At 42.3% G+C, this 27,413-nt stretch overlaps 1 protein-coding gene across 1 annotated transcript; it reads right to left on the reverse strand.

Annotated features, from left to right (window-relative positions):
- Positions 1–25,536, reverse strand: prtga (protogenin homolog a (Gallus gallus)). Its single transcript, XM_076736661.1, has 19 exons — positions 25,470–25,536; positions 23,753–24,055; positions 15,839–15,983; positions 15,521–15,654; positions 14,842–15,138; positions 14,458–14,617; positions 13,848–14,095; positions 11,797–11,961; positions 11,184–11,489; positions 10,205–10,393; positions 4,760–4,855; positions 4,455–4,641; positions 3,588–3,715; positions 3,259–3,429; positions 1,586–1,765; positions 1,347–1,470; positions 1,092–1,230; positions 699–812; positions 1–411 (listed from the first exon to the last, which is right to left on the reverse strand). Exons 1-19 carry the CDS (start codon positions 25,534–25,536, stop codon positions 1–3), a joined length of 3,564 nt encoding a protein of 1,187 aa, XP_076592776.1.
- Between the last annotated feature and the right edge of the window lie 1,877 nt (positions 25,537–27,413).

Below are 27,413 nucleotides of genomic sequence, written 5' to 3' on the forward strand. Positions count from 1 at the left end.
TCACACTTGGAGAGAGAGTGCAGAGCGAGAACTGCTCTGCGCTTCATCACCACAGCAGCCGATCTCAACAGCCTCCGTTAACTTCACGTCAGTCTGACTTTCCCCCAGATGCTCGCCCGGCTCTTCGGTGGGCCCGCTGCAGTCTGAGCCTCCGCTGTCCTCTGCAGTCAGAGATGGCGGGCGGCTGCTGGGACCAGACGACAGGTTGGTCATCTCTGTCTCGTCATGAGAGTAACGACCTGAGTCACCGGTCGCGTGGCTGCCCTCGCTGTTGGAGGAGCCCTCCGTGTCACCAGGACGCCAAAGCAGGGCCTGCATGGTGGTGGGCTGGTCTGGAGACATGGATAGCTCCTCTTCAAAGGTCAACACTGTGGTACCAGGCTGGTAGGAAGCAGTGCCGTGTCTCGTGTTCTGTAGCAGAAAGAAAATGTTGCTTCAGTTACGGTTGTGTAGTTGCAAATAGCTGCAACCTATCTGGATGTCTTATTTTGCATTCACATGCTATCATCCACATTACAAACAGGAGCTGAGGTTTGGGTCTGCATTTTTTTTTTAAAGACACAATTTTCTGGAGCCTGAGGCTCAAGTCAGGGTGAGAGAGTCCCTTGTCATTTATACAGCTGGGTAAGCGATGAATTGTGGGGATTTTTTTCTACAATTTGCTGTTAACAAGCAGGACTGATGATTCTCAATCTTACCTGTACGGCTTTATTGTCCTTTTTCACATTACTGCTGAAAGAAAACCACCTCTCTTTCTTCTGAGTGCAGTGTTGAACAGGGCCGAGACAGTTTATCATGAGATTTGTTCCACCCTACAAGTGGAAAAAATATTTTGCTTTAAGTATGCAAAGGAAACCAGGAATATGATTAAAAGTGAACTTTCAGTCACTCTTGCAACTAGATTTTTTGTGCTTCTGAATACGTCAAGGTCCCCACACCGTTTGACTTTTAAATTCCACAGTTTCTCTGTACATTGGATTTTTGTTTTATTATGGTTAATGGGTTTTCATCATCAATACCTTCTTTACAATTTCATGTTCCCTAAAAGTTGAATACATCTTAGCATCCATGTGACATGCTGTTCTAAGTACCTTGGTATCAATGAAATGGTTTTGACTCATCATTGGCATGGTCACATCAGTGTTCTCAGCTTGTCCCTCAGCGCCCAGTCCTACAGCTGAGGCAGATGCGCTCACTCTTTCTCTGCGTGTTTTGACAGCTGAAAATTTCCTGAAAGGAAACAAACATGGCGTCACCACAGACAGAGGATTCTTGAGCAGACTGGGCTTTTGCTGTTAAACAACATGTATCAGCCCCATTTGCTGTCACTGTGCTCAGATAACTACCTGTTTTTGCCTCTGCAGACAATGATGAATGCGCAGATGATGATGCAGATGAGAGCGATGCAGACTCCCACAGTGATCCCTGTCATAGACTTTTGGTCCAGGTGGTAGAAGCCATCAGAAAAGGCTGCGAAAGATGAACACAACACGGTCAGATTATCAATCATTTGCCATAGTGAAGTCTCAAAAAGCTTAATTAAATTCAAGTTTTATAAGACCCCAGTCATGAGACATCAAGTGACCTGTGGAGTGTGTGGAGCCATGGGAAAGCCGAGTATCGTGACCAGAGGAGAGATCTGCTCGTACTGTCAGCTCCACTGTATGAGAAAACGGCCCATCACCCATGCTGTTGGATGCAGAAACTTTCACCAAGTAAATCTGACCAGGTTTCAGATTCTCCAGCAGAGCCATGGTGATGCTCCCTGTTGGTGAGAAGAAGTGGAAAGTTTTTTTTATTGTCACAGATCATTACCTTATTTAGGCTTTTTGTAATTTCATCTGATTACTTACGTTCAGATATTTTATGACTCCACTTTGAGGTCATGTAGTGTATAGCTGGGATGAAGCAACTTATTTAAAAAAGATTATGAAGTTTTTGATCACATACTACAGTTGGGTATTTAACTGCATTTAGTTGTGGTATTTACAGGAATAGTTTGACATTTTGGGAAATGCATTTATTCGTTTTCTTGCCAAGAGTTGGATGACGAGATCAATGCCACTCTCACGTCTGAACACTAACTATGTACCTGGACCAAGTGACCAGCAAGCTAATCATAGCATAAAGATAGGAAACAGGGAAATAGCTAACCCCAAAAAGGTAACAAAAACTGCTTACCCACACATGTAAAGTTCTTTAATTAACACATTAGATCTCGTTTGTTCAATTCGTATAAAAAAGAACACAGAAAAGGGGGAAAATGAATAAGGATGGAGTTTCCCAAAATGTCCGACTATTCCTTTAATCTTTGAGCCCCTGACATAAGATAACATAATCTTGAATAAACTTCTGAAGTTCTGTTACTCTGATATGTAGCTGAGTCTGGTCAGTCAGCTGACCCTTGAAGAACAGGACTTTGTGATGCAGTGAAAGACACTAAAGACAAACATTAAAAACAATCCTCATGGCTGAGAGGTGCTATGTGAGAGGAGCTTCTGACAGGGAGAGCAGAGGGTCAGGGGGATCAGGGCTATACACATTCCCTTATCGAGTACCACCCAGTCTACACACCACCAGGGTCCCAGCAGAGGCTGGGGAGGGGGGTTGTTCAGCTTGAGGTGATAGGGGGCTGGGTTGAGCTGGAGGGGCTTTGTGAAGGCTTCACTTTTGACCCCTTCACCAGTGGCAAAGGGGGAATTGTGTGTCTTTTCTGTGTGTTTCCTGCGGTCATCTCCTCTTGAAAACACCTTTGGTGCCTCACAAACCAGATACAACAACAGCTTTGTAGTTATGAGTGCCTGAGACTGAGAGGACTCTGTTAGGATATTTTAATATGTTCATTTTCTAAGCTCTCCACATTAACTTTATTTCTTTATGCCATTATATTCCCTCCAACAGTGCATATCTCTGTGAATCATTCCATTAAATGGTCACTTCATGTTTAACATCGATTACAAAAACTTAATTGTAGTAGTTCAAAATGGTCCTTGTGTGAAAAGGTAAATCAAAGTCTTAGTTGTAATCACATTAAACCTCCAAACTGGTCTTTTATCAGTACGACACAAGCGATGAACTCAACCTCCCCTGGCACCATTAAGAGATCACAATGAACGCAGAGATAGATTGGAGGATCAAATGAGTTACTGATTTCCAATGGACCATTTGTGTGGGAACAGAGGAATACTTTGCTTCTGCCTCCCCTGCATATCTGCACAAGCTCCTTCTCTATGCATCTCTGTCCACACTCCTCATTACCTTCTCTTTGCAGCACTTGCCATTCCCCTGCTATCCAGGCGTGTCTGGAGGCGTACAGGATCATGTAATGTGTCACAGCTACGTTGGGTTCATCTGGGGGTTTCCATGAAACCAGTGCCGTGTCCTCTTCAATCAGAGTCACTTTCACATTGGAAGGGGGCAGAGTGGGAGCTGAGAGGTGGATGGATGACAAGAACAAGGTCAAATAAAAATACTGCGAAAAACCAGGATTTCATAGGTAACAACAATATGTGAAGAAATTTGAGCTTGGCCCAGACAGGATTTTTGTGCACAATATTGACACTGAAATTTGAGAGTTTAAATCCTACCATCAGGGAAAGTGCTCTGATAGACCACAGGGCTCCAGGGGCTGGACAGGTGGTCAATGTGAAGGCGAATGGCAAATTCATACTTGGTGTTGGGCTCCAGATCTCGCACCAGGAGGCTCTCCTCACTCCTGCAGAAGAAAGACACAACAGAGGTTTGGAGATGTGTTCATCACTCTAATAAATTGCACTCAGTGACATCTGACACCAATGTGCCACGAAATCAAAAACAATACATTCAAAACATTTAACAGCTATGATGATGTAGATAGTCATATTAATCACCAGACTTGAAGTTTTACTGTGTTTCTAACTAGTTGTTGAAGGAAAGGTCTTGTCCAGCAGATGGTGATATAGAGCTGTGCTGGCAGTGAGGGAAAAGAAACCTGTAAGTTTTTCCCAACATGTGCGAGCAAATGTAAAGTGTCAAGTGCTGCAAAGAAACAGTTTAGATGATATGATAGAGCTGAGGCTGTGGTAATCATCTGCTGCTCATATGTGAAATTATTGTTAATATCATTATATGATCAAACTGAACTGTGGCATGAGACATCTCATGGTAAGATACACAAAACACACCATTATGTGTGTTATACATCTGGTTTCACTTTCCATGAATCCCTTTCCTCCAAACAGGAAAGAACACACAGTAGTCCCCACACATTTATTAAAGCTAAACTGATCAATATTATACTTCATCAGCTGACCGGAAACACAATTCTGTGTTTAATGAATATGTGAATAGCCCCTAACAGCATTATATATGTGAAATATGTCATGTGAGATTGCTGTGGGTTTGGCCCCCAAGTGTACAAGACAACAGACTAAAACTGTTTTAAATGAAAGGTTGTATGATGAAGAAATTCTTACGTCTGCAGGTAGAGCACCAGGGAGGCGTTCTGCAGGCCGACTGGATTGCAGCGGACAGTGTAGTTGAGTGCATGGCTGGAGGTGAAGGCTGGTCGACCCCAGTGCAGAAATATGGCAGTGGAAGTGTTTGTCTGGGCGTACACGTTGTGCGGAGGAGGTGGAGGCGGCACCAGGCGATCTCTAACAGCTGAGGGATACATTAAAAGTAATGTTATTTCCCCTACTTTGGTAGTTCTAAATGCAACAAATACAAAGGATGCCGTCATGTGTCAGATGTACTGAAGAAAGTATATTGTGGGACTTACAGACACATCCAGGGGTGCTGATAGTCTGGTCAGCCTGGTAGCCATCTCCAACAACATTATAAGCCAAAAGCTTAACGTGATACTTCTTCCTTGGGTCTACATTAAGAAAAAGAAAGACACCAAAATGGGTAAATCAATAACATCATATAAATGTGAGAAACACACAAAGTTCAGATTTTGCATAGTCTTAGATCTGGACTTAAATAAACATCCATAGAGATTTATTCTCACTAACACTCCACAATCAACATAGTAATTCACCATGGACCACAACACCAAGACAGATGACAATGTGGTTCAAAGAGCCTACAGGAAGCAGGGGTGATACATGAGAGACCTGGGCTGTGTGGGTGTGGGGTCAGTGGGGTTTTCTAGTTTGATAGTGTGGTGGGAACTAGAGGTGAGGCAGTGCGACAGATGCTCAGTGCTGCAAGTCCTTTGGTCATTTTCTGAAGCACTCAGGGCAACAGAACAGAAAAGGTCCATGATCCATCACCCTGTCACCGGGAGTCTTTTCATTGCAAATACTCCAGCCCTCATCAGACCTGCTGGTCAGTGGTCAGTGGCCACTCCTATTCAGGTCCAGAAACTGGGGGTTAAATCGACGGACAGAATCCCCTGGGAAGGACATCGCTGATGGTCAACAGCAGTTGCAGGCCTCAGTGACCCTGAAGGCCCTGCTCTGAACAAAAGCCATGTGACCAAATGTCCCTTTCACCCCTAAAAGAATAATGATTGGCTCCAATTTCAATGTTGCATATAATATTAATATAGATAAAGAAATGCCCACTCATCCCACACCTCTTTAATTAAGGTTTCTCAAATGCTTGGTAACAGTTTGCTGGGAGACCAAAGATTTTCATGATCATCATTTTTGCAATATTATTTTTGTTTGACAAAATATGCTAAGCATTTTTTTAATTGACCCTGTAACTATTGCAGTCCTGTCAATCCCACAGAAAGCAAGCTTCTATAGCTGTATGAGACATTTAGGGGCTCTGGAGAAGACCCAGATTCAGGAAGACCACAGGAGATGAATTTGTGTCAGTCGAGGGTAGAGAAGTTTAGGAGGGGTGGAGTCGAGCTACTTGCACCCCCATGCAGCCCTGAGGAGTTTCACCAGAGCTAAACCAGGGCCAGCAGGTCAGGCCGAGATTAAACTCTGAAAGAATCTGAGGTCACGGGTGTAGAATATGAGATGAGCCTCGTCTTTTGCTCAAGGATTCTCCCTGAGTACAACTACACAACTATTGAAAAGACAATTATGAGTACATGAAAATGCTTATCACCGATTTTAACTGCATCATAAAGGTCTACCATACCAAGACTGAGCAGGCAGATGATCTGAAGTAGAAGAAGTTCTCCTCATAGATGTTTTTTCCTTGTTGCAACAGATAAGTAAAACCACAAGGACTAAACTTTTTGTACAATGTCCACCTTGTTACCCAGAGCTTCTGCCCACTTTGTTATGCCTCAGTGTCCACCTCTAAAGAGGCACAGGCACGTAGTATGCACCTCTACCAGCCCCACAATACAATGGGCCTGCCGTAATTATGCGAGAGAGTAGCTCTGCAAGGGGGGAAGCTGTGACATCTGGGCCACGACCTTTGACATGGAATCTGGGCAAGCTAAATCCTGCAAAAGGAGGGGTTATAGGGCTCTCTCTGAGGGGGGAGGGTCAAGCAGAGGAAATGAGTGGAAAAACAGGGAAGAGTCTAAATAAAATGCCACTTAATAGGTGATGACACAGTTGTCCTGATAAGAGAAAACTCAGAGGACAGGTTTGCTTTTCACTCATGGAGCAGATGCCTGAAGCTCTAACCTGAAAACTCTACATGATCAGATCAATTGTTATTATATCCTTGCGAGTCCACAAATAGCAAATAAATTTAACACAGCCAGAATGGTTACTACATCAAAGAGGTTGTGTAATAATCACACAAATATACTTTCTACTACAGCTCACAAAGTAGCTGTCTAACTAATCAACATGTCTTGTTTTGTAATATTCAGTTTATATTGATATAAATCACAGAAAAGCAGAAAATTCTCACATTTTTAAAACCTGGAAACACTAATATTAAAGAATTAAATAACTATCAAAATTGTTGTCAGTTTATTCTGAATTAACTGACTAATTGTTTTAGCACTACTTGATATTGCATTGGACTCCATTACAACACGTTATATTCGTAGAGAGCTGAGTGCCCTGAAGAGTGAAGACATTTTCCTGTCCTTCCCAAAGGGATAAATCTCACAGGGTCTTATTCCAATAAATTATGGTGTTTGTATTAAGGGACATATTTGAGCCATTTGTGGTCACCCACTTTTTTTTACAGCCAAAATGCAGATCCTGTTGGTCCCTGAGGTTTTGTTCTGGCTTGCGAAGGGCCCCCCAGGCCACAGCAAGCCAGGCCTGAACAGGGGCCATAAATGTCAACTCCTGCATGAACCCACACACCAGCATCTATCATCTCTCTCCTCCCCCTCTTTCTCCTTCTCTCTTTTGCCCTTACTCACACAAATCAACAGAGACATACTGACACACACACACACACACACACACACACACACACACACACACACACACACACTCACACTCACACAAGTGCAAAACGACCTTTTACACTGAGAATACAAATCTAGTTTTCACACCACGCGCACTTTGCCTTGTGTTTAATAAAAGGAGGGGACAAGGCGCAAGGTGGCCTGCAGCTTTGAGATAAATCTACAGTCGTGCACGCAGCACTGCCTGGTGCCAACAGGTATGAGAGGTATTTAAGCTTCGACTACGACTACACGTTCCTCTCATGGGCTGAGCAGAGAAAACACATGCGAGGAAAGGTCACATCACCGTGTCATTTATACCCAACTGGAGCCTCTCAAACACATTCCTGTCTCTCTGGGTGTGCTTCAATCATCTGGATCGTCATAAGTGTTAATTTAATAGCCAGCTCAGGACACGTCCTTCTGCAGATGTACACAGAGCTGAATCAGCAGAATCTAGTTTGACCACAGCTGATAGTTTAGAAATCAATCTTATTGGCATAAAAAAGGGCAGCTGCTGTGTGCAACATCACTGGAATTATAGGAAATGCCATTTACAGTACAAGCAGATGTAATGTGCAGAGATCACCTGTTAAGAGAAATCAACATTCAGCATTTGGTAAGCTTCAAATCTGTGCAGAGTGCTTCAGTATGAAGATACAATATTTAGCAAATAATGTCTCAGGGGTAATCTTCATTGTGGATACAGTTGTTACTATGGTCCACACTTGTGAAGCAGATTACCAGAGGATCTCAGGTGTGGCCCATCACCGTCAAAATGAGACAATGTCATTTCAGAAAGAAAAAATGATCCTTTTTCCAAAATGAAAGTGAAACTTATGAGCCATATAACGTAAAACTTATTTGGTCTGGTATGACCATTTGCATACAGCGGCTAATGTTAGCTATGGCCAACTTTCGATTCAGAAGATGCTGCTTTATAACTGACATTACTGAGTGAGTAATTATTGGTAACAAGTGTTAAAGCTATTTAGTCAGATTCCTCACAGCACAGCAGGGTTTTTTTCTCTGATGCAGGATGTGTTGCCACACAGGAGGACAGATGCTGCATTTTACACCTCTCTCCTTGTGCACAGTGCTGCGGCTAATTCATGAGAAAGAAATCTCAGAACTGCAAGATAGTGAGCTCACGAGGCATGCTCATTGTTAGGCCTACGGCTCAGTTGGTGAGAGGCTGCATTTCCTCTAAGTCTTGGCTAATAAACTATCTTTGTGGCTCTAAAAGCCAAACACAATGAGAGTCTTTGATGTCAATGCTCCTCCAGCAACACTGCTCAAAGCAGTCATAAAACACATAATAAATCTGCCTCCACCAAACAGCTTCCCTCTCTTCAAAACACAGCCCTGCAAAGCTCCTTTATCAAAGAGGGACAAAAAGACAGTTTCTTCTTAATGTGCTGAAATCCCATTTTTGATATTGCTATTTTTTTCTAATTGTCTCATATATTTATCAGCAGCTTTGACTGCAGCTTCCTCCTCCTCCCAAAACCTTTTTTCAATATTCAGAGAAATCTGACGAAACAAGGAAGAGCAGGCAGCTTTTAAAAACTGCAAATCTCTCCATATTAAGAAATTAGATAATATCAAAGGAATTTATTGAGCAAAACACAAATTAAACTGAATTCAGTGTAATTTTCTCAGTTATGTCTTTCTGACCACCACCTGAAGATATTATGGAACTGACATGCCAGGATTGACTTATATAATTAGTTTAGTAGTTCAATTTCATGAGTATTAGTGTACATCATTATGAGTAGAAACAGGGGTAGTTGTCGTTGGTTTCATGGTAGATGCATTGTGGCACTCGCATTAATAGTAGTGGTGTTTAAACCATTGAACTAAATATCTAACTAACTTAATGCCTGCAGCACTTAGAGTTAACACCTAAAGTAATTTATAGTGCCTCCTCATCTTTCTTTCTTTCTGATCCTGTACAAGCACTGAGCTTCCTGATTTACAAGTCAGCTGCTGACCACCTGGTTGACCCCCTCCGGCCACAGATGGTCAGTTGTCCACTGCATTGGCCTGATCCCCCTTTCCTCTCTCAAACAAAAAAAGCCAAAATGAATCTGACCTAAAGGCCACAAGAGCTGTGATATGCCCCAAACACCACCCAGCAGCTGCTGAAAGGACACACACACACACACACACACACACACACACACACACACACACACACACACACACACACAGAGAGAGAGAAATCCTGTGCAGAGGTTGGGAGGTCATGGATGTGGGATGTGGTGCTGTTCTGTTCCATGGCTAATGGTGCTGCTGGACACATGACAAGACTTAAGGCAATTAATCACTCATCAGCTGTCAACAGATGCTGCTGCTGGTTTTAACCACCACACACTATTTCACTGAAACTTCTGTGAGCTTAAACATTTTACATTTTTTCATTAAAATCTTGACAATCATTTGTAAAAATATGAGGGTGTCTGCTGAAATCCTTCTTTGTCTTTAGCTTCCTAATGACCCACTACAACCACTAACATATATGAAATGTCATCAGTTATGCTAGTGAGGCCATTTTTTAACATCACAACCAGCAGCACTGATAGGAACTCACACCTTAAAGCACTAACAAGTTAAAGAACTTTTAAGAAAAGTAGTTTTTCTTCATCAAGATGAAAATCTACGCAGCGAGATGGTATAAAATAAGGTCAGATCATCCACTGTACATGTGATGCGAAGTTTCTGTCATGTGTTGCTGTTGAGCACTGGCATTCACAAGAAAAACACGACAATACTCTACACACACACACACACACACACACACACACACACACACACATATATATATATGCTTAATCTCCTGCTTACCAGGTAGTACGGTGGCAGGAAGTCACTCAAACAATCTGTAAAAAAACTCACCAAGGCCTCCGATGGTGTGTGTATTATCTGAGGCACGAAGCTGAACCGGGGCACTCTCTGACTGGCTCTCCTCATGGTAGAACAGTCGGTAGCCTTGTACACTGGCTGAGTTCTTGGGTGCCAGTTGCCAGCGCACCAAAATAGTGGTGCAGTTTAAAGGCTCCAAATGCAGCTCAGGAGCCAGAGGAACTAAAGAGAAAAGAGTCAGAAAAACATTTATATTTTGATTATGATATTCAGAAATGGATTACAATCCTACACTTCTAGAAGGTCCATGAGCAAAAATAAACAAACAGTGCTGCTGACACTCTTTCCATTTTTGCATTTTTGCATATGAACTTGTTCTTAGAAAACTGGAATGGCGTCACCAGGCTGTTTCTAGCCTTTATGTGACAACAGAGGAGATTCCTGACCAGGGGTCTTCTTTGAAAAGTGAATACAATACCTTACCAGCTGTTTCACACTCAGTGCAGACCAGAGACAAGCACAATAGCAGGAAAGCGAGCAATTTCATCACATTTTCGTTTTAGGAATAAGGGGAAAAAAGTTTACCCATGAAAGACTCCTGTATGAGATTAAACTCGAGACAAGGGCAATAGCGATGCAGGAAAACAAAATGCACCCCTCCCCCACCTCAAAGCTTTAGATGTGGCTCTAAGCAGCCATATACTCTTTCCCACCCAGAGGCCTGATTCGCTCCCTTTATGACCCATGACTGAAGCCCTTCCAATGTTACTGACAGTGCAGGGCAAAGGTCACGGAGTAACAAATGCAATGCCTTAACAAGATTATTAGAGCAAGCTCTTCTCTTGACTCTTTCTCATGGTTTAAACAGAAGAGACAAGTTCAGTGATTCATTTTTATTGGCTGAAATTCCTCTATGCATGGATGTTAATATTTTTCAATGTGCCTGTACATTTGACTTAGCTACACACTGCTATTTCAGAAATTATAAGGACAACCCTTTCAAATGTTGTACCTCGAGCACTGGATGCCTTTGGGGTGCGGTGGGATGTCCATACAGACTGCTCCCCCCACCCTATGCTGGTGGCAGCAACAATACGCAGGAGGTAGATGGTGTCAGGTTGGAGGTTTTCCAGGAGATGCTGTGTCTTCTCTCCAGGTAGCTCTACCTGCGAGACTGTACTCTCAGCACTGGTGCGATAGGACAAACGGTAGGCGGAGATTCGGCCACGGCTCAGCTTGTCTGGAAGGGGCTGCCAAGACACTTGGATGTCCATAGGACTGTGACTGGTGAGGCTGAGTTCAGGGGCGCGGAGGGGAACTGTGGACCGACAAGACATGAAGGTTAAGACTGAGAGAAAATCCTGTGTGGCAAATTAAAGCTGCCTGGAAAGGTAGGGTTCCACAGGAAAGGAACAAAAATACATGAGCTTGTGTTCATGGGCACATTGGCTCTTACATTAACAATAATGCTCATTCACTGCAGTTAAAATACTCTGAAACACACTCTGAGCTCTTACAGAAAAAGAGCACTGTTTCTCCTTTACTTCTCCACCTCACTCTTATATTTGTCTTCCACTGTGGGAAGGATTATATCGTTTAGAGATGTCCCAGGGTGTAGGCCTCACCATCCTCCAGTGTCTGCTGGAACACATGGTCCGACATACGACTGGCTCCCATGGGCATGTAGGCCACGACGTAGAAGGTGTAGTTACGAGCCGGCTCCAGGTCATCAATAATATATCGAGTTGTATCGTTTCCAATGACAACTTGATATTCCTCATTGTTTAATCCTGACAAAAATGACAACAATGACATTGCATTATAAATAAATCAAACCTTTAGCATGAGGAGATGAGAAATTCATTTTTTTCTAAAAAGTAATCTCATTTTTTCCCACATCTGTTTCAATAAATTAGAGTATATTTCAAAATAATATATATAAAGCAGGAAATTAAAATCCTGCCCTTGTCAACAAAAAAGTTTGTGTCGCTATGACAAAAGTTTTTTTTTATTATTTGGTGAAAGATATACAGTTGCACTATTCTTTCCAAATGACTTACTGTGTAATAGTTATTTAATTAGAGTAGATTAGCAAAATAACACAAAAGCTGTACTTGATTAAAAAATAATCACCTGGTGTGATTTCTGACCTTGTAAACAAAGTACTTGAGGAGTAAATAACAAAAAGCTTTCTCCATAGTCTGAATGCCTCTGTAAGCCTTTCTGAAAAGTGTAACAAAGTCTCCCTTCCTGTCCAATTCACACCCTCCCACTGCTCTCGCAGAATACACACTTTTGGACACTCCATCACATCGGCTAATTAGTTCCTCCTTTCATTAGAGTCTGCATTTAGTGCCAAGCTTCTCTGTAACTTCAGGTGGAGATTGTACTGTCCAATACTCTGTCAGTGTGGATGAACAGCCATTCTCTGTGACTGGGACCAAGAAGATTGTGTCACTAAATTTCAATTAAGCGCTGAAAAAGCCTGACAGATGTCAGTTATTCAAGAAAAAACAAACAAAGAGAATTTGTTCAACTTCTTTTTATTTTGACCTCCTTATCCCTCACAAAATCAAGCAGGTGTTCCTTTTTTCTCTTGTTAAATTCTGTACATTTCACCTCCTGAATAGAAGTGAGTGGCATTATAATTAAGTGCAGTGCTTGAAAGAAGAAGCTGGATTTTTTCTGGAACGTTGCATTGTTTGAATGTGACTCTTGTTGTCAACAGCAAGAGTTCCCAGGATAGCTGAAAGGCTTTTCTGCTGCCACACTGCAACCCTTGTGCTTTTTGTGAATAGTTTTGTCTGCCTCCTGCATCTTATCAGCCAAAAAGGAAGGGACCCTGTGCCTCAACACTCTTCAGGGCCATGGTCTATAGAAGACTATTCCTGTTTGTCCAGAAAGAGATGTTGCTCTTCTATATTTTAGAAGGCTATGTCTTTTTTCCCTCGACCTCTGCCCACCAACACTGCACTGACAACACAGTCAACTCCCACAATATACAGTACCTTCTAGACAGGAAATGGCACAAATTCCTAAATTGCTCTTTCATGCTGCTTTACAAGGGAACTCCACTGAATTTACACATCAAAGTCTGAGTCCAGGTCTTGGAGGGTGCTACTGCACACATCAAAAAAGTTGTACAAAGTTTCCAGAAGGAGCTTTGTGAAGTCTGGTAAATTGCTTCAAACGATGTCACTCGAGTCAGTGTCAATTAGGGCTGAGAAAAATCTGTGGGTGTGCTGTCAGAAAGGAGTGATCTTAGTAGACCTCTGTAGCCCACTCTTCATCTCTGCTTCATGCTAGCACCTCCAGGCTACATTACCCGATACGAGCATAACACACCAGAATCTCCACTCCTGTGGAACTAGACTGATGGCAGTGCAGTTGCATTGTGGGTGATGTGGGCACCGTGTTTTGACACTGAATAATAATGGATGACTTATAATACAAAAAGCTATATCTCTAGTTCTGCTGCCTCAAACTGTCCGTCATGTGTGCAACAGTGTTACAGGAGTGCAATGCCAAATCGGTTAAGTACCCTTTTAAAGTTCAGACGCATGAAATATTTCAATGTTTGAACAGTTTCCTTCTACGAGAGATAATATCGCTGTGTGACAAAAAGACAAGGAAAATATGACCCCTGGTCTCTCTTGTTTGTTTACACACCACTCACCTTCAGCCTTCATGTAGTGCACTGAGTAAGCAATAACTTTATCTGAGTTATACAGAGGCCTCTCCCAAGCCAGAAGGATGGCGGAGCTCGACACGGTGTCGGCTCGGATGTTCCTGGGGGCGCTCGGCCGATCCTCAGACATCACCACAATGAGCCTCGCCATGGAGAGGACCGACCCCTGCTCATTCTCTGCCTGGCACTGATAGATGGCATCGTCCTCAGGGATGATCTGGTTGATGACCAGTTTGCTGTGGATACAGATGTACACAGATGGCTTCATCCTGAGGCTACTTTACTAGAATGTAGTCAATCTATAATTACCTTTAACAAGCGCTGACAGTTGAATAAGGAGTGGAAGCAAATTATAGGGAAACCAACTAAGACCCCATTTGCACTGCTGTAAATTATTCAGTTTCCTTTCTACTGTAAGGACAGCAGTGAATTATTTATTTGAATAGCTTTAAATGTCAAGACAAAAAAGAATGTTAAACAAGTGCTTTGCGGTAAAAGGATTTAGGCTTTCAGTTTTCATTATCTCTGTGCATACAGACTTGTCAGAAAAGGGATTTATATATCTCAATAATGACCCTTCAAATGAAGAGAAAGATACCTGTTGTACATCTTGATACGACCGTTGGATTGAACATTCTTTCCGTTCTTGAACCAAGTGATTTGAGGCATTGGTACTCCTTCAGCCTGGCACACGAAGCGGGCGGTGCCGGCACGTGGACGGGTCAGGCTCTCTGGCCACTCGACCAAGGAAGGTGGTGCTTTAAAAGAACAACATCGATGAGAAAAAGAAAAGAAAGGAAAGAAAAAAAAAATACATCCATATATAACATTGATCCCAGTCATCATCGTAAAATTGAATGATTTACATTATGAGTTTTTTCCCCATAAGGAAGGCGAGTCCACGCAATGTGACTGTGTAATGTGACACACACACACACACACACACACACACACACACACACACACTACTCTATATCTTTACCTAACACAGTGACATTGGCTGCAGCAACAGTGTAGTTTCGCGTGCCAGGGGTGGTGGCTCTGCACATATACACTCCTCCGTGCTGGGGCTTGATGTCTGTGATAATGAGGTTGCCATTCCCCAACACTTTGGTGTTGTAAACATCAATAGACTTGCTGTCGGCTCGGCTCCACGAGATGATGGGTCGGGGATTGCCTGTGGCCATGCACTCCAGGATGGCGTTCTGGTGCAGCGACACTGAAATGTTCTGTGGCCCGGCGATGATGCGTGGCCTCTGGGGGAGCTGGGGGCTAGGGGCTGCAGAGAGAGAGAGGGGGAAGAGGGAGAGGAAGACCGCTTTAGTGCAGGTGCTGTGACATGATATATACTGTAGATTAAAGTGAAAATACTATCTCTGTGCTGTCCCTTTAGTGAACAAATCAGCCTTTCAACCAACTATTGACCAGTCTACAACTACTTGAGAGACACAATCCGCTCACCCTACTATTACACTGCAGTATTGGTTTTAATATGGTAATTTCTCTGATAAAATAATTTAGAACACCTATCCCACCACATACTCCTTTACCTAGATTTAGGTAAACATCTACAGCAAACACAGTTTCTCTGTTTGTGATGGCTATATTGTGTATTGATGTCCATTACACAACACACTTGGAAAAAGAGCTGGTTGACACACCTGGGGTGACAGTGAGGGTGGCCTCCGTGCTTCGTCGGCGGCTGGCAATGTTGGTGGCGATGCAGCGGTAATTCCCAGCATCCGCCTGCTGCACCCCATGGATCTGAAGAACACCACTGGGCAGGACTGTGATTCTATGAGGACAGAGACACACACAGATACAATACAGCGTTTATCGCTTACAGTTCAGAGCAATTACAGGTCAAATATTTCTAACCGCTGATAATGCTAAAGAGTATCTAAAAAAAAATCTGCTGTCCAGTAAGTATGTGAAAAATGAATACCATGAAGTTAAACTGAAAACAACAGAGGGCATACCTTTCAGTGGCAAGGGGTAATGTGACCCGATTGAACTCCCAAGTGATGATTGGAGGAGGGTGTGCACTGATTTTGCAGGAAAACCTGGCAACTGAACCTTGTGTCACCACTATTGACGTTGGCTGGATTGCAAAAGACGAGATACCTGCAGCAAAACAGAGTAACAAGAGGCAATTTAATGTTCTGTATTACTGGTACCAAACTGAAATTAATTTCTCTAATGTTTCTTCTAAAACTGTTTTTCCCTTTCATCCTATAGTGTGCCAGAATGAGATGTCTTCCAGCCAGTGCCAATAAATAGATGGTTTACATTTTAGGACTGGCTAAGAACAGGTGACCATGAACTCACTTGATTAGTAATGACCGATTATTTGTAAAACAGCCACACTTATCAACTTCTTCAGCCCCATACTGAGGTTGTACATCTGCCAAAGGACATTAAGAGGAGAACTGGCCAAGATGTACAGCTTCAACTAACACATAAAACTCTCTGTGTCTCATACAGTAGAATTCTTCCCTGTAACCAAGAGAGTATTCATGCTTTTATCTCCTACGTGTAGTCTTTTTAAGAGAAAGTCAAAGGAAACCCCTTTCCCTTGAGCTATTTCTTTGTTGGAAATGCTGGTGTTGCATTTCACTCCATGAACTGCCACAAAACATTCTTTGACACAATACTAAAGCACATCAGACACTAGCATTATCAAATGCCATTATAAACATGTGTCTGTGACTGGTTCTACAAGATCAATCCAAAGGATGATCATTTAATTAAGTATTTCTTAATTACCTGTCCCACTTTACAAACATATTGATGTATTTCAGACATTCATCCATCTCACTCAGTTTCAGCCAATGTCAGAAAACGGAGATCCCTATTACCTAAAGCTACAGACCTGCTGAGTTCTGCAGGAAGGTGATGATTGGAGTGGAACAGCTACATCCTGCGTGGATAGGGTTTCCCTGAAACTGAGCTGTTGTCAGGCACCAGCTGAGCAGCAAGCAATTGAGGCCTAACATGAATTACAATAAGGTCTTTTATAGTGAACCAAACAGCCAACAGAAGTGTACGCATTTTATAAGGACTAAAGTTGTTTTAGCCCTTTTGGTAAATAAATGCTCTCTTTCTGTAGACAGCAGTTCCTCCCAGGCCATAAAAGCCCTAAAAGTCATTAAGGTCACCCACTGCCGTACCGTCCCCCCTGTGCTCAAAAAGCTGCAGAAGCCTGAGGTCAATCATTTGTTACAAGAAATCAATTGCACTGCTGTTTGTGGTAGAGAGCAAATACTGAGATTACCAAAAAACAGGAAGCATTACAGCATGTTAACATTATTTCATTGTCATAAATATATCTCACTGTCCATGGTGCAAAAATGGATAGATCAATAGTCTGTAAAGGATTTTTCCCATAAAGTTGAATTTATCAACTTTTCAGAAAAGGATAAACAAACACACTGTGGTGCTCTTTCACCTCAGTGGACACATCCATAGTGTCTTCTGCTGCAGTGAGCCGTCAGCACTCAGCAAAGAAGAAACAAAAAGTCAGAGGAAGCAGGGAAATTGAGCTGAAACCAATCGAGTCTGTCAAGTACTGAGTGAAAAACATTACATACTTATCAGTGTATTTCTCCACTGAAACACACAATGCCACGCTGTGTTAAACTTTGCTTTCGAGAAAGGTCCACAGGAAATCCCTCCACAGTCATAAACACGCAATAGAGTGTATGAGAGCCGTGATGGATGGCTGTGTGTGAGCAGTGTTGCCAGGTGTTGTGGTGCTAAACAGCAGGAGAGCTCTGACTGCCAAAAAACACTTAGTGAATTATGACTTTTACACAATTTGCCTTCAAATTAAGCTGACATTTGTGCAAGTAAGAGCACCACCTTTGCCTAAGGTAAGGGTGTCGGTTTTGGTTGAGCATTAAATTGTATTTCTGATTGAGTATTTCTAACAGAATTTACTGATTAATTACAACTGATTAAGTTGTTGTAGATTGATGTATTTTATATTTGCTGTTGGGTCTATTCTTTCCCACTGATACAAGGGACTTCATAGAAGTATGAATTGAAATGAATTTGCTCATTGAATGCATGGATGCTGTTTACTACATGTGTTTTCCAGACTGAGTGAAATTCCTGGTATATGCCTGATATTGCTCATTTCAATCAATCCTTGCACCATAGACACATTTAATCAAATTAGTCCTGAGCTGTTATCCCTCTTAGCTCCACTGTGGTTGTTTGATGTGAAGACAGAAGTAGGGGTAGGCATTCAAAGCCCTCCTCCTTCACACACTCACCCTCTCCCACCCCTCCGTGTTAATGCAGGCTCTTACAAAAATGCCATTAATATGCTGAAGTGATATGACTATAGGGGATGAGAGATAAGCTACACTCATCCTCTGCCTCACTACTTTTTGCCTTTCCATTCAGTCAAATGTTGCTGGATTGACAAACAGCAGGATAATCATTGATTATTGATAAACTACTAAGACAAGGAGGAAAATCTATAACTGCAAGGGTTTGTTGAGCATTTGCCAGATCTCTCCTGGCTGAAAATAGAAGGCTGACCTTCTGCTTGGAGCGCTGATGTTTGCCGAGGGGCTTTTAAAGTCCGGATGAAATTATGAAGGCAAACATGCAAAGCTCCTTCTGATTTACTTAAATTATCTGCATTAACTCATTCAGCTATTTATTATTTGTGTGTTACTAAATCAGTAAAATGGTATGTGTGTGTCATTTCCTTTATTCCAACAAAATACATAAATATAAAACATCTGTTCTTTAACATTTCTGCCAAGTAAAACACTGAGCAAATTCCTCAGACTATTCCCCAAAAGCATGAAGAAACTGTTCTGGTGATCTGTCTGTCCCAGCAATCTCACCTCTGACCTCCACAAATCCTGGTTAGCACCCTACTCAGGCAGAGCCCTGCATGACCACCCGAAACCAGCGCTGCTGCTCACCGCCGCCCTGCAAACTGCCTAGAAATCCTTCAGTTTGCTCTCTAGCTGCATTGTTTTTAAATGCTGTTTTGTAACAATATCCTTCTCTCCTATACCAGTGACAACTGCTAGCTGCTGCTGCAACAACAAACAAAAACAATATGCAGTCCGGCTGCTGCAAGACATTAAATCACGACTAAAAAAGATTGCAATATAATGAAGGTAACAGAGAAACAGTCAATTTCTCTCTCTCTCTCTCTCTCTCTCTCTCTCTCTCTCTCTCTCTCTCTCTCTCTCTCTCTAGAGTTCAAACTTTAAAGCTGAAGACATGGGAACATGAGCCTGTGCAAAGCCCTCCTGGTTCATTATGTTATGTTCTAACTACAGTCTAAACTCAAACGGAGGAGTAAAGCTGTATTCGGCTCACTTCAACTTGCAACAGATGGACCTGCTGATGCCAGCAGCTCAACAAACTAAAGGTCAGTGGACAGGTCAGGCCCAAACAAAGGTTCCCTTACAAATACCAGGAATTAGTTCAGCCTCTCTCCTCTGGTTACTGTGGTCAGTTTCTCAGTTAGGACACAGCACAGCGTTGTCTCCCTGCATGTGAGCTTCGAGAGGTATAAACGTGCTGATTTTATTTCAGTGATATACTTCTTTTGGTATAAATCTTACAATTATTAATCTTTAAAGTGACAGTGATATAAAGTGATATACACCAAAGCACATTTTACACATCTCATATAAAACAATATGCACTTTCTATATCCTACCTAAAATGTGTAGTTCTTGGGCAGGTAAGCGAACACACTGTGTATCAAATACATCCTCAGTGACGGTGAAGTGCCAAGACAAGATACTATCATTAAAGATTTTTTGTAAATCAAATGCTGGAATAAACAAAAATCCCTTCCAACTGAAAAGAACAATCTGAGAACAGAGCCACATCTTAAGTCCTTTTTCACTTTCTAATAAAGAGGAACCTTGAAACCAAAAGAGGCAGTTTGTGTTCAGTTATGCTGTGTTCATCTATTACTCTGCAATGATGCCCCCCAACAGTCCCAACCCCCCCCCCCCCCCCCCCCCCCAGGGTAATCTTTTAGGGGAGACATTAAAATTGATCATTCTCTCCTGATCCTGCAGGCTGAATGTTAAATTGATGGCCTTCTGCATCAGGAGGCCCATAAAAAAAAACCTTCATTAATTCACTGAAACAACCCAGAGAAGTTTCACAAGAATTCTTCTTGCACATGCTATTCCTGTGAACTGGAGTACACCACATGCTTATACAAAATAAGTTCATTTTACATTAACTCATTCTGCAAATAATACTGAAAATGCAGCTATTTCAATTGACAGATGAGTCCTTTACAATGTGACACGTACCCCGCTGCACATTAATAATAAAAGGCTCTGGAAAAAAAAAGAAGGCTGATAAGAAAGGAACGAACGCAGAGTTGAAAAAGCCCACAAATCAATCACTGGCTGGCTGGCAGATTTGCTGCTGCTACACACAAACTGCAGGACAGTGAAGTGACCACTGGCCTGGCTAAACAAAGACCTATTCCCATGAGCGGCGTGACCTCTCAGCACCGACCGGGCGGTGGGGGAGTGGTGCCGCAAAGAGCATCCATCCCCCCCCTCCAATCCCTTATCTCTGCCACAAAGTTTTCCAATCATTCAAAAGCAACCCTCCACTCACCACACACAGTGGCTTCATTGTCTTTAATCTCCGAATCACAACAATGAGATGAAGAAGTCAATCTGTAAGAAGCTACACTCTGTTTTTGGCAACAGTATTATCTTGTGGTGTGTTAGAAAGAAAGCTGATGGCAGATGACAAAATAAAACTTATGTTGTACAATAACAGATGCGGGCAAGAATGATGCTCATGAACACAAAGGTAGAGCCACTGGTGTCCACTGCAGCAGTTGAAAAAGCCAGATGAGCACCCAGCATTACTGCAGGAAAGATTTAAGTCCTGTGCTCTGTCTCCCTGCCCTTCATCTATTGAACAATTTAAAGAAACCTTTGACCTCTAGGCCTGCCGCTCGGGGGAACCATGGTAACCTTTCGTGTCCAGCAGAGGAGAAAAACAAGATTCCTGGCTTTGAGCTGTCTCACTTAAGGCCATCTCATTCATTCACACCACAGCTCACACTGTGCAAGGTTTGCTTACGTCTTATTGGGGTTTCTAATTGTGCCGAGCCAGTGCAAGTTAAATACATTCCTTGGCAACTTAAAATAATGCTGCAGTCCTGGTAAAGTAAACTTTGTAAGAGAATAGCAGCAGCTCATTCAAATATCTCTTTTAAATCACACCAGTACATCAAAACTACAATGTGGGACGCCATGGCAATACACTGATGCTTATTTTGCTTATTTAGGTATGCACTGATAGATGATGTGTGATAGATCCTCATTACAGTTTCTTCATCATAAAATGTTAAGTTCTCAGTTGTCATATCACCTAACATAACAACGATTCAAACGAGTTCGCCACAGTGCAACAGAGGGAAAAGCTTGAGAGGAATCTGACATTTTTCTCAGTTTTCATGCCTTATGTACCTTCAATCACATAGTGCAAAAGCCCAAAAAAAGGGGAGCAACTCAGGAGGCAATCTCTCTCCTGAAATCCCCATCAATCTGAACTCTATTGACAAAAGTCACATGATGAGGCTCAAGTGTCGCATTCCTTTTCATCAAGACCAAATCCATTCTCACCTTTGTGCTTTAGCAACACAATGTTTAAGTTTCTCCTCCATCACCATCACAGTCCTCAAAGAACAACTGGCAGGTCCACAGCTCCAGCATATAAGCACAGGATTAAAAAGCCCACAGTGGGCTCAATCCTTGCACTGGAGACATAAAACATTCCTACTGTCATTGTTACTTAGAAATAACTAAGCTACAGGAAGGGAAATGATAACATCACTGTAGGGCTGCAACTAACGATTATTTTTATTACTGATTAATTTGCTGATTTTCTCACAATTAAATGATTTTGTCTACAGAATTTCCAAAATTTGTGAAAAATGCTAATTACAATTTCCCAGAGCCCAAAGTGATGTCTTCAAATTGCTTCTTTTGTACAACCAACAGTCCAGATGCCAAAAGTCCAGAAATGCAACAAATCCATACATTTAAGAAGCCAAAACCAGCAAATCTTTGACAGTTATTATTATGTCGATGGACTAATCGGTTGCAGCCCTACATCACTGATAAAGATGGATATTTCATTGGCTTTGGAGAGGAGGTATTGAGGCTCCCCACATGCTTCACTCAGGACACAGAGACCCTTGGATCAAAATGTTCGTAATATGTTCTTTCTCCAGTTAAAGTAAATCAAAGACAAATGTCCATGTTGCCAAAATCTCTGAGCAGACTTCTATGCAACAGACATGTCATACAGCAGAGCCATGCTGTTTAATGAGGATTGCCATCTTGACTGTTCAACCAAAATGTAAACTGAGACTCAATCTCTGATCTTTAACTTTTGCAATTAATGTACAATTACCCCTGCAGTGGATCCAGCTGTTCTGTCCACTGATATCAGGACAAACAATGGCCCCCAAAGAAACCGTTTTCTTTTATGACTATGTGGGGGCAACAGGGGTGTGGTGGGGGGTTGGGGGGCAACGTGGACAAAAACAGTCAAAGAGTGAAAAGCTTTTCACTCTTTCACCAGAGTAGTGAGGCAGAAAACAATTGTGTGCAAAGCCTCCAGCCCCTACTGACCTGGTAAGACCTGTAATAAAGTTTGGTCATTTAGACACTCAGGGTAAGGCTGTGGTACTAGGAAACAGCAATTCACATTTGTGTGTGTGTGTGTGTGTGTGTGTGTGTGTGTGTGTGTGTGTGTGTGTGTGTGTGTGCGCGCACGCACGCACACACACACCACTTGCAACAACCCCCACTGCTACCTCTGTGTCCTTCAACTGAGCATTTCTCAGGTATGTGCAAACTTTATGAGCTTCCAGATAGACCCTCAAGCAGGTCTAAGTGCCATTTTAAAACAAACTAGTAAAGCTCACTGGCAGCCTTTATCACCTCTTAACTTCAAACTATAAAGTAGGTAAACTACTCAATTAATTAATAAAACAATATTTAGTTTTAAGCACCAGGACATATCTGAGCTACGACAGGGATCTCTACCAGAGAGCAAGTGCAGTACACCAAGTACAACTTCCGAATAGTTCATGTCAACTTGCTCATGAAACTCAACAACTGTTATGTAACTCAGCCATAAATTTACAGTTAAATTGAATTTTAGCATCTTGTATGGAATGCTAAAAATGCACGTTTTAGCACAGATGGGAACGCATTGCTGGCAGGGTAAAAGTGTTAACACACATGCTGCAAAAGTGGCACAGCAAGACACATGGCCCGTGGTGTAGGAGGAAGGGATATAAGGTCCCAGAACACCAACTCTGCCTGAAGCTTCTCTACTCCTCCCTGAAAATCCATGGCCAGCTCACACAGCACTGGAGGAGGAAGCATTCCAAAAGAACAATTCCTCCAGCGATCAGGGTGCAATAACATGAAAGCCTCAGCCTGTGAATGGGGGTCATCTGCTCTTTCGCATTGGGAAGCTGGTATCCTGGACAGCTCCTAACCTTTCAGCTGCTCCTTCATTAACACACCAATGGGAATATTCCCCCTCCAAAGAGCATCTTTTCTGAGCTCCAACTTTGAAGACTTTGTCCCTCTTCCTCCACTGCCACCATCAAAGCTGCCCCAAATGCAACATCAAGCAGCAAAATAACTAAATACACAGTAGAGTGTACATAGGTTTAAACTCCTTGGATGATTCATGCGAGGAGATCTGAATCTCACCTAGTGAATACTGCAAGTAAATCGTAGCAGCAGAACACACTAAATCTGACTCTGCTTGAACCTGATTACAGGAGTCCATCACATCACGTCCTCCACACTGATGTGTTTCCAAGTTGATTCCAGCATGATACTCACTTGCGATTGTAAGATGGGCTTTCTGGCTCAGGATTGCGCCATACTTGTTCTGAGCAAGGCACTGATAGAGCCCTTCATCTGATTTGTCTCCTCTTCTGCTCTCCACCTCTGAAATATAAAGGGAGCCATTGGAGAGCAGGTACACCCGTTCATTCTCCATCAGGTTAACTCCATTCTTGAGCCATCTGACGTCGATGGGCGATTCTCCGTGCGCCTGACAGTCCAAAATAACAGCATCTCTCCGCATGACAGTGACATCATGGGGCTCCTTGATGAAAAATAACTCGCTAAAGCATAAAACACCTGTGGAAAGAGAGAAGAGCGTGGCTCAGTATCCTCTGTATGGATATTATCAGTGTTTATAGTCTTTGATGAATACAACTGTGACACACTAAAACACCCTATTATGGTGAAATATCACATCTCAGAGGCTGGGAGGACCACCAGCAATAGGTCTACTGGCCTGGAGAGAAATCACATTGTGGCTTCATACTGTAATGTCTTTCCGGCTCCACTTTAATCCAATTACTTACGGCTCATAAAGTCACCAACTGAAGGTGAAACAGTGGCTCCTATTAGCCCCTTTAGTTTAAATAGAAACCTATTATTGAACTCTCAGCACGAGCTTTATGTAATGTTTCATTAATGTGACCTTTGTGGACTGAATAGAGAGACACTGTGCCATTCTTAAAGGGCTATAATTCAATATATCAACTGAACACAAAGGAGGGTATTCACATCCAGTCCAAAGCAATAATACAATGAAACTATGTGATATTTTTATCTTACAACCAGTGGAAGTCTGCCACGGTTTTCTCCCAAGTCAAAGGCAGGGGCCATTCATAAAGCCTGAGCACAGCATGCGTCTTTCTGGAGTCATCTATCTCCTACAGCAGCTCTATGTTTGATATGAGCTGGACTGGCTTTGAATTAGTTGATCCACATGGCAGATCTCTCATTTCAGCTCTGTAATTGGATGATACTGGTTAGAGTCACTCTGTCGCTTACATTACACATACTGTCACTTTACCCTTGTCTGGTCAGCTACTCATTTTATGCCCCAATATAACAGCTAGATAAGGCATAAAATCACAAAACGCCTCACAAATGGTGGCATATCCACAGCCCTCTCATATCCTCACTAGCATCCGTTTAGCTGGAGCTTAAAACAGTGTTGAATTAAAGAAAACTGGAAAAACACCAGCAGTGGTTTCACTCTCCAGTTCAAGTTAACTTCTTTAATTATGACCCTCATTATGACCTTTTAATATCTAATAAATATATTAAAATCCATCCGGTGACGGTGAACATCCGGAGAAAGTTAGAAAGTCAACGTTAACTGACAGTTGAATTAGCTAAAATAGGACAGTTTGTCACTCAGTCAGGCGACAATTTAGCATTACATTGATTAACTAAGGTTAATTTATTAACAGTTAGCATATATAACGACAAAAAGCAGGTTATTATGATAGCACCATAGTTTATTCGTCTTTTTCCGTCACTGGCTTTGGTGATAAACGTTGGGAGCTGGCGGTGAGAGGCGTTCAGGGACACTAAGCGTTCAGGTTAAAGTTACTGAGGAGCTTTAAACTTAGAGGTCCACGGCGGCTCCTGTTCAGGGTCCACAGTCAGCTCAGGTACGGGCAGCCACAGTGATGCACCCAACACTTCATTAGTATTTCAACTCTCACAAAATACCTCTGAAAACGCTCCTTACCTGAGATTGGAAGAAAAACGACGAAGAACAGCGAACGCTGATATAATTTCCCTTTGACAGGCGCCATTTACATGAATTGTCCGTGCATGCCAGCTACTCTCTCATAGCTGCTCTCTCCACATGAACTGCGTCGTTACTGAACGAGGAGCTGGCGCTGGGAGCTGCTGGAGAGTAGTTTCCCTCCTCTGAGATGAACACAGTCAATTAATCACATCCGTGTGCCTAAATGAAGCTTTTCGTCTACCGCCACCTAGCGCTCGCTGCAGGTCACAGAGAGGACAGTTCACGAGGCCCGACCAGCGTTCAGCCTGCTGTTACCTGCTTGACTCAGCACCACAGAAAAGGTGAGCGCAAAGGCACTAATGTAGTTTCTTGGCCACTGTGTTAATACATAATTTATGAGACAGGTGAACAAGCCACCTCAATACTACTATGCCTGTGATGTGTTGCATTGATTTGAGCCTCCTTTCATTTACAAGGAAATCTTTGAGAAACCTCTCCAGTACAGAAGAGATGACCAAACCTTTGGGCAGCATTATGGAGCCAGAAAAAGACTGCTTGGTATGTTTTATTCATACTGAAATGTTTTATTGACAACATGACAACCACTTAGGAAGACTGTGAGTTGAGGGTGAAAGCTCCAGGAAAAGCCTGTAAAAGGAGGAGTGTTTTCATCACAAATAACTACTTAAATAACAGTCATTTTTACAATTTTAACAGTTTAACACAGAAATAACACTCTGACTCATATGATATGCAATTTTAAATATGTAAAATATGTGCAATAGTCTGATACACAAGTACAAATATGTTAAGGTTTAGTTGAATGATCAGCACCATCAGTGACATAATTTATTTGTCTGGAATATTAATACTGAATGCTCTGTATCAATACCTTTAAGATCAGATCAGTCGTGTTTTTCTGTGTAGAGTGGGCCTCACACCAAAGCCCTGACTGACCCATGATAGATGTTTTGTACACTTTGGGAGTTCAGTACTCACAGATGCTGTCATCTCATTGCTCCACCAAGACCTATTCACTTTCCTCATCGATACAAGTGAAGCTGTATTGATGAGAGGAGATCCCTCAGTATCAGAGACCAACTGCTCATCAAATGGTCTCTGCAGACTGAAAAAAAAAAATGTTAATGGAATTAGTTTACCTCTTGTGCTTTAAAAGTGGGGCCTGCAATTAGGAGGAAGCATTGATAGGAGCAGGACAGCTGCTGTGTCAATGTCGATATTGATCCAATGTCCATCACTTATTGTGCAGAGAGATCAAACCCCCTCCCTCCCACGGTCCTCGCCCCTCCCTATGTGAACCTTCATTCAGCAGCGGGACCGCAGCCCAGCTGTGATGTCCAGTCAGTCAGAAAAAAGAAAAAACACTACGTGCTGATTCAGTGAAGAAAAGCAACACTCTTCAGTAAAGAGCTTCAATAAACACAAATATTACTGATGTTAACTAACCATATCACAATTGAGGACATTCTTAACAATCCATGTTTATGGTATAGCAAAAAAAAAAAAAAAAACTACTTATGCATGCAATTTAAAATACAGAGAAAGTATTCAAACTACATCAGTTAACTGAATTTTATCTGCATGCTTTTATGTGTTTGTTTCCCTGAAACAAATTCAGTAAAGAGACAAAAAAAAGGAAATCATTGTCATCTTTACAATTTCTTGTTTAAAACAAATCTGTTTGATGTGTCCTCTCAAAATAATCTTAATACACTATAGTGTTTACTGGTTAAAAAGGAGTATTCCTACATTGATTCCAAGAATAGCCTGAACTCTTGTACATTGCATAGCCCAATATCTGACTACTGCCTCAGTGCAGGTTGAGGGCTCCTCTCTTACATAACGTGAGAAAGTGAGAGCCTGGCCTCATTCATGGTCAGCGAGGATCTCCCCAGGGTGTTTAATTAATCAAGAATTCAC

The sequence above is a fragment of the Chaetodon auriga genome, chromosome 1, assembly GCF_051107435.1.
Source record: "Chaetodon auriga isolate fChaAug3 chromosome 1, fChaAug3.hap1, whole genome shotgun sequence".
Taxonomy (NCBI): Eukaryota; Metazoa; Chordata; class Actinopteri; order Chaetodontiformes; family Chaetodontidae; genus Chaetodon; species Chaetodon auriga.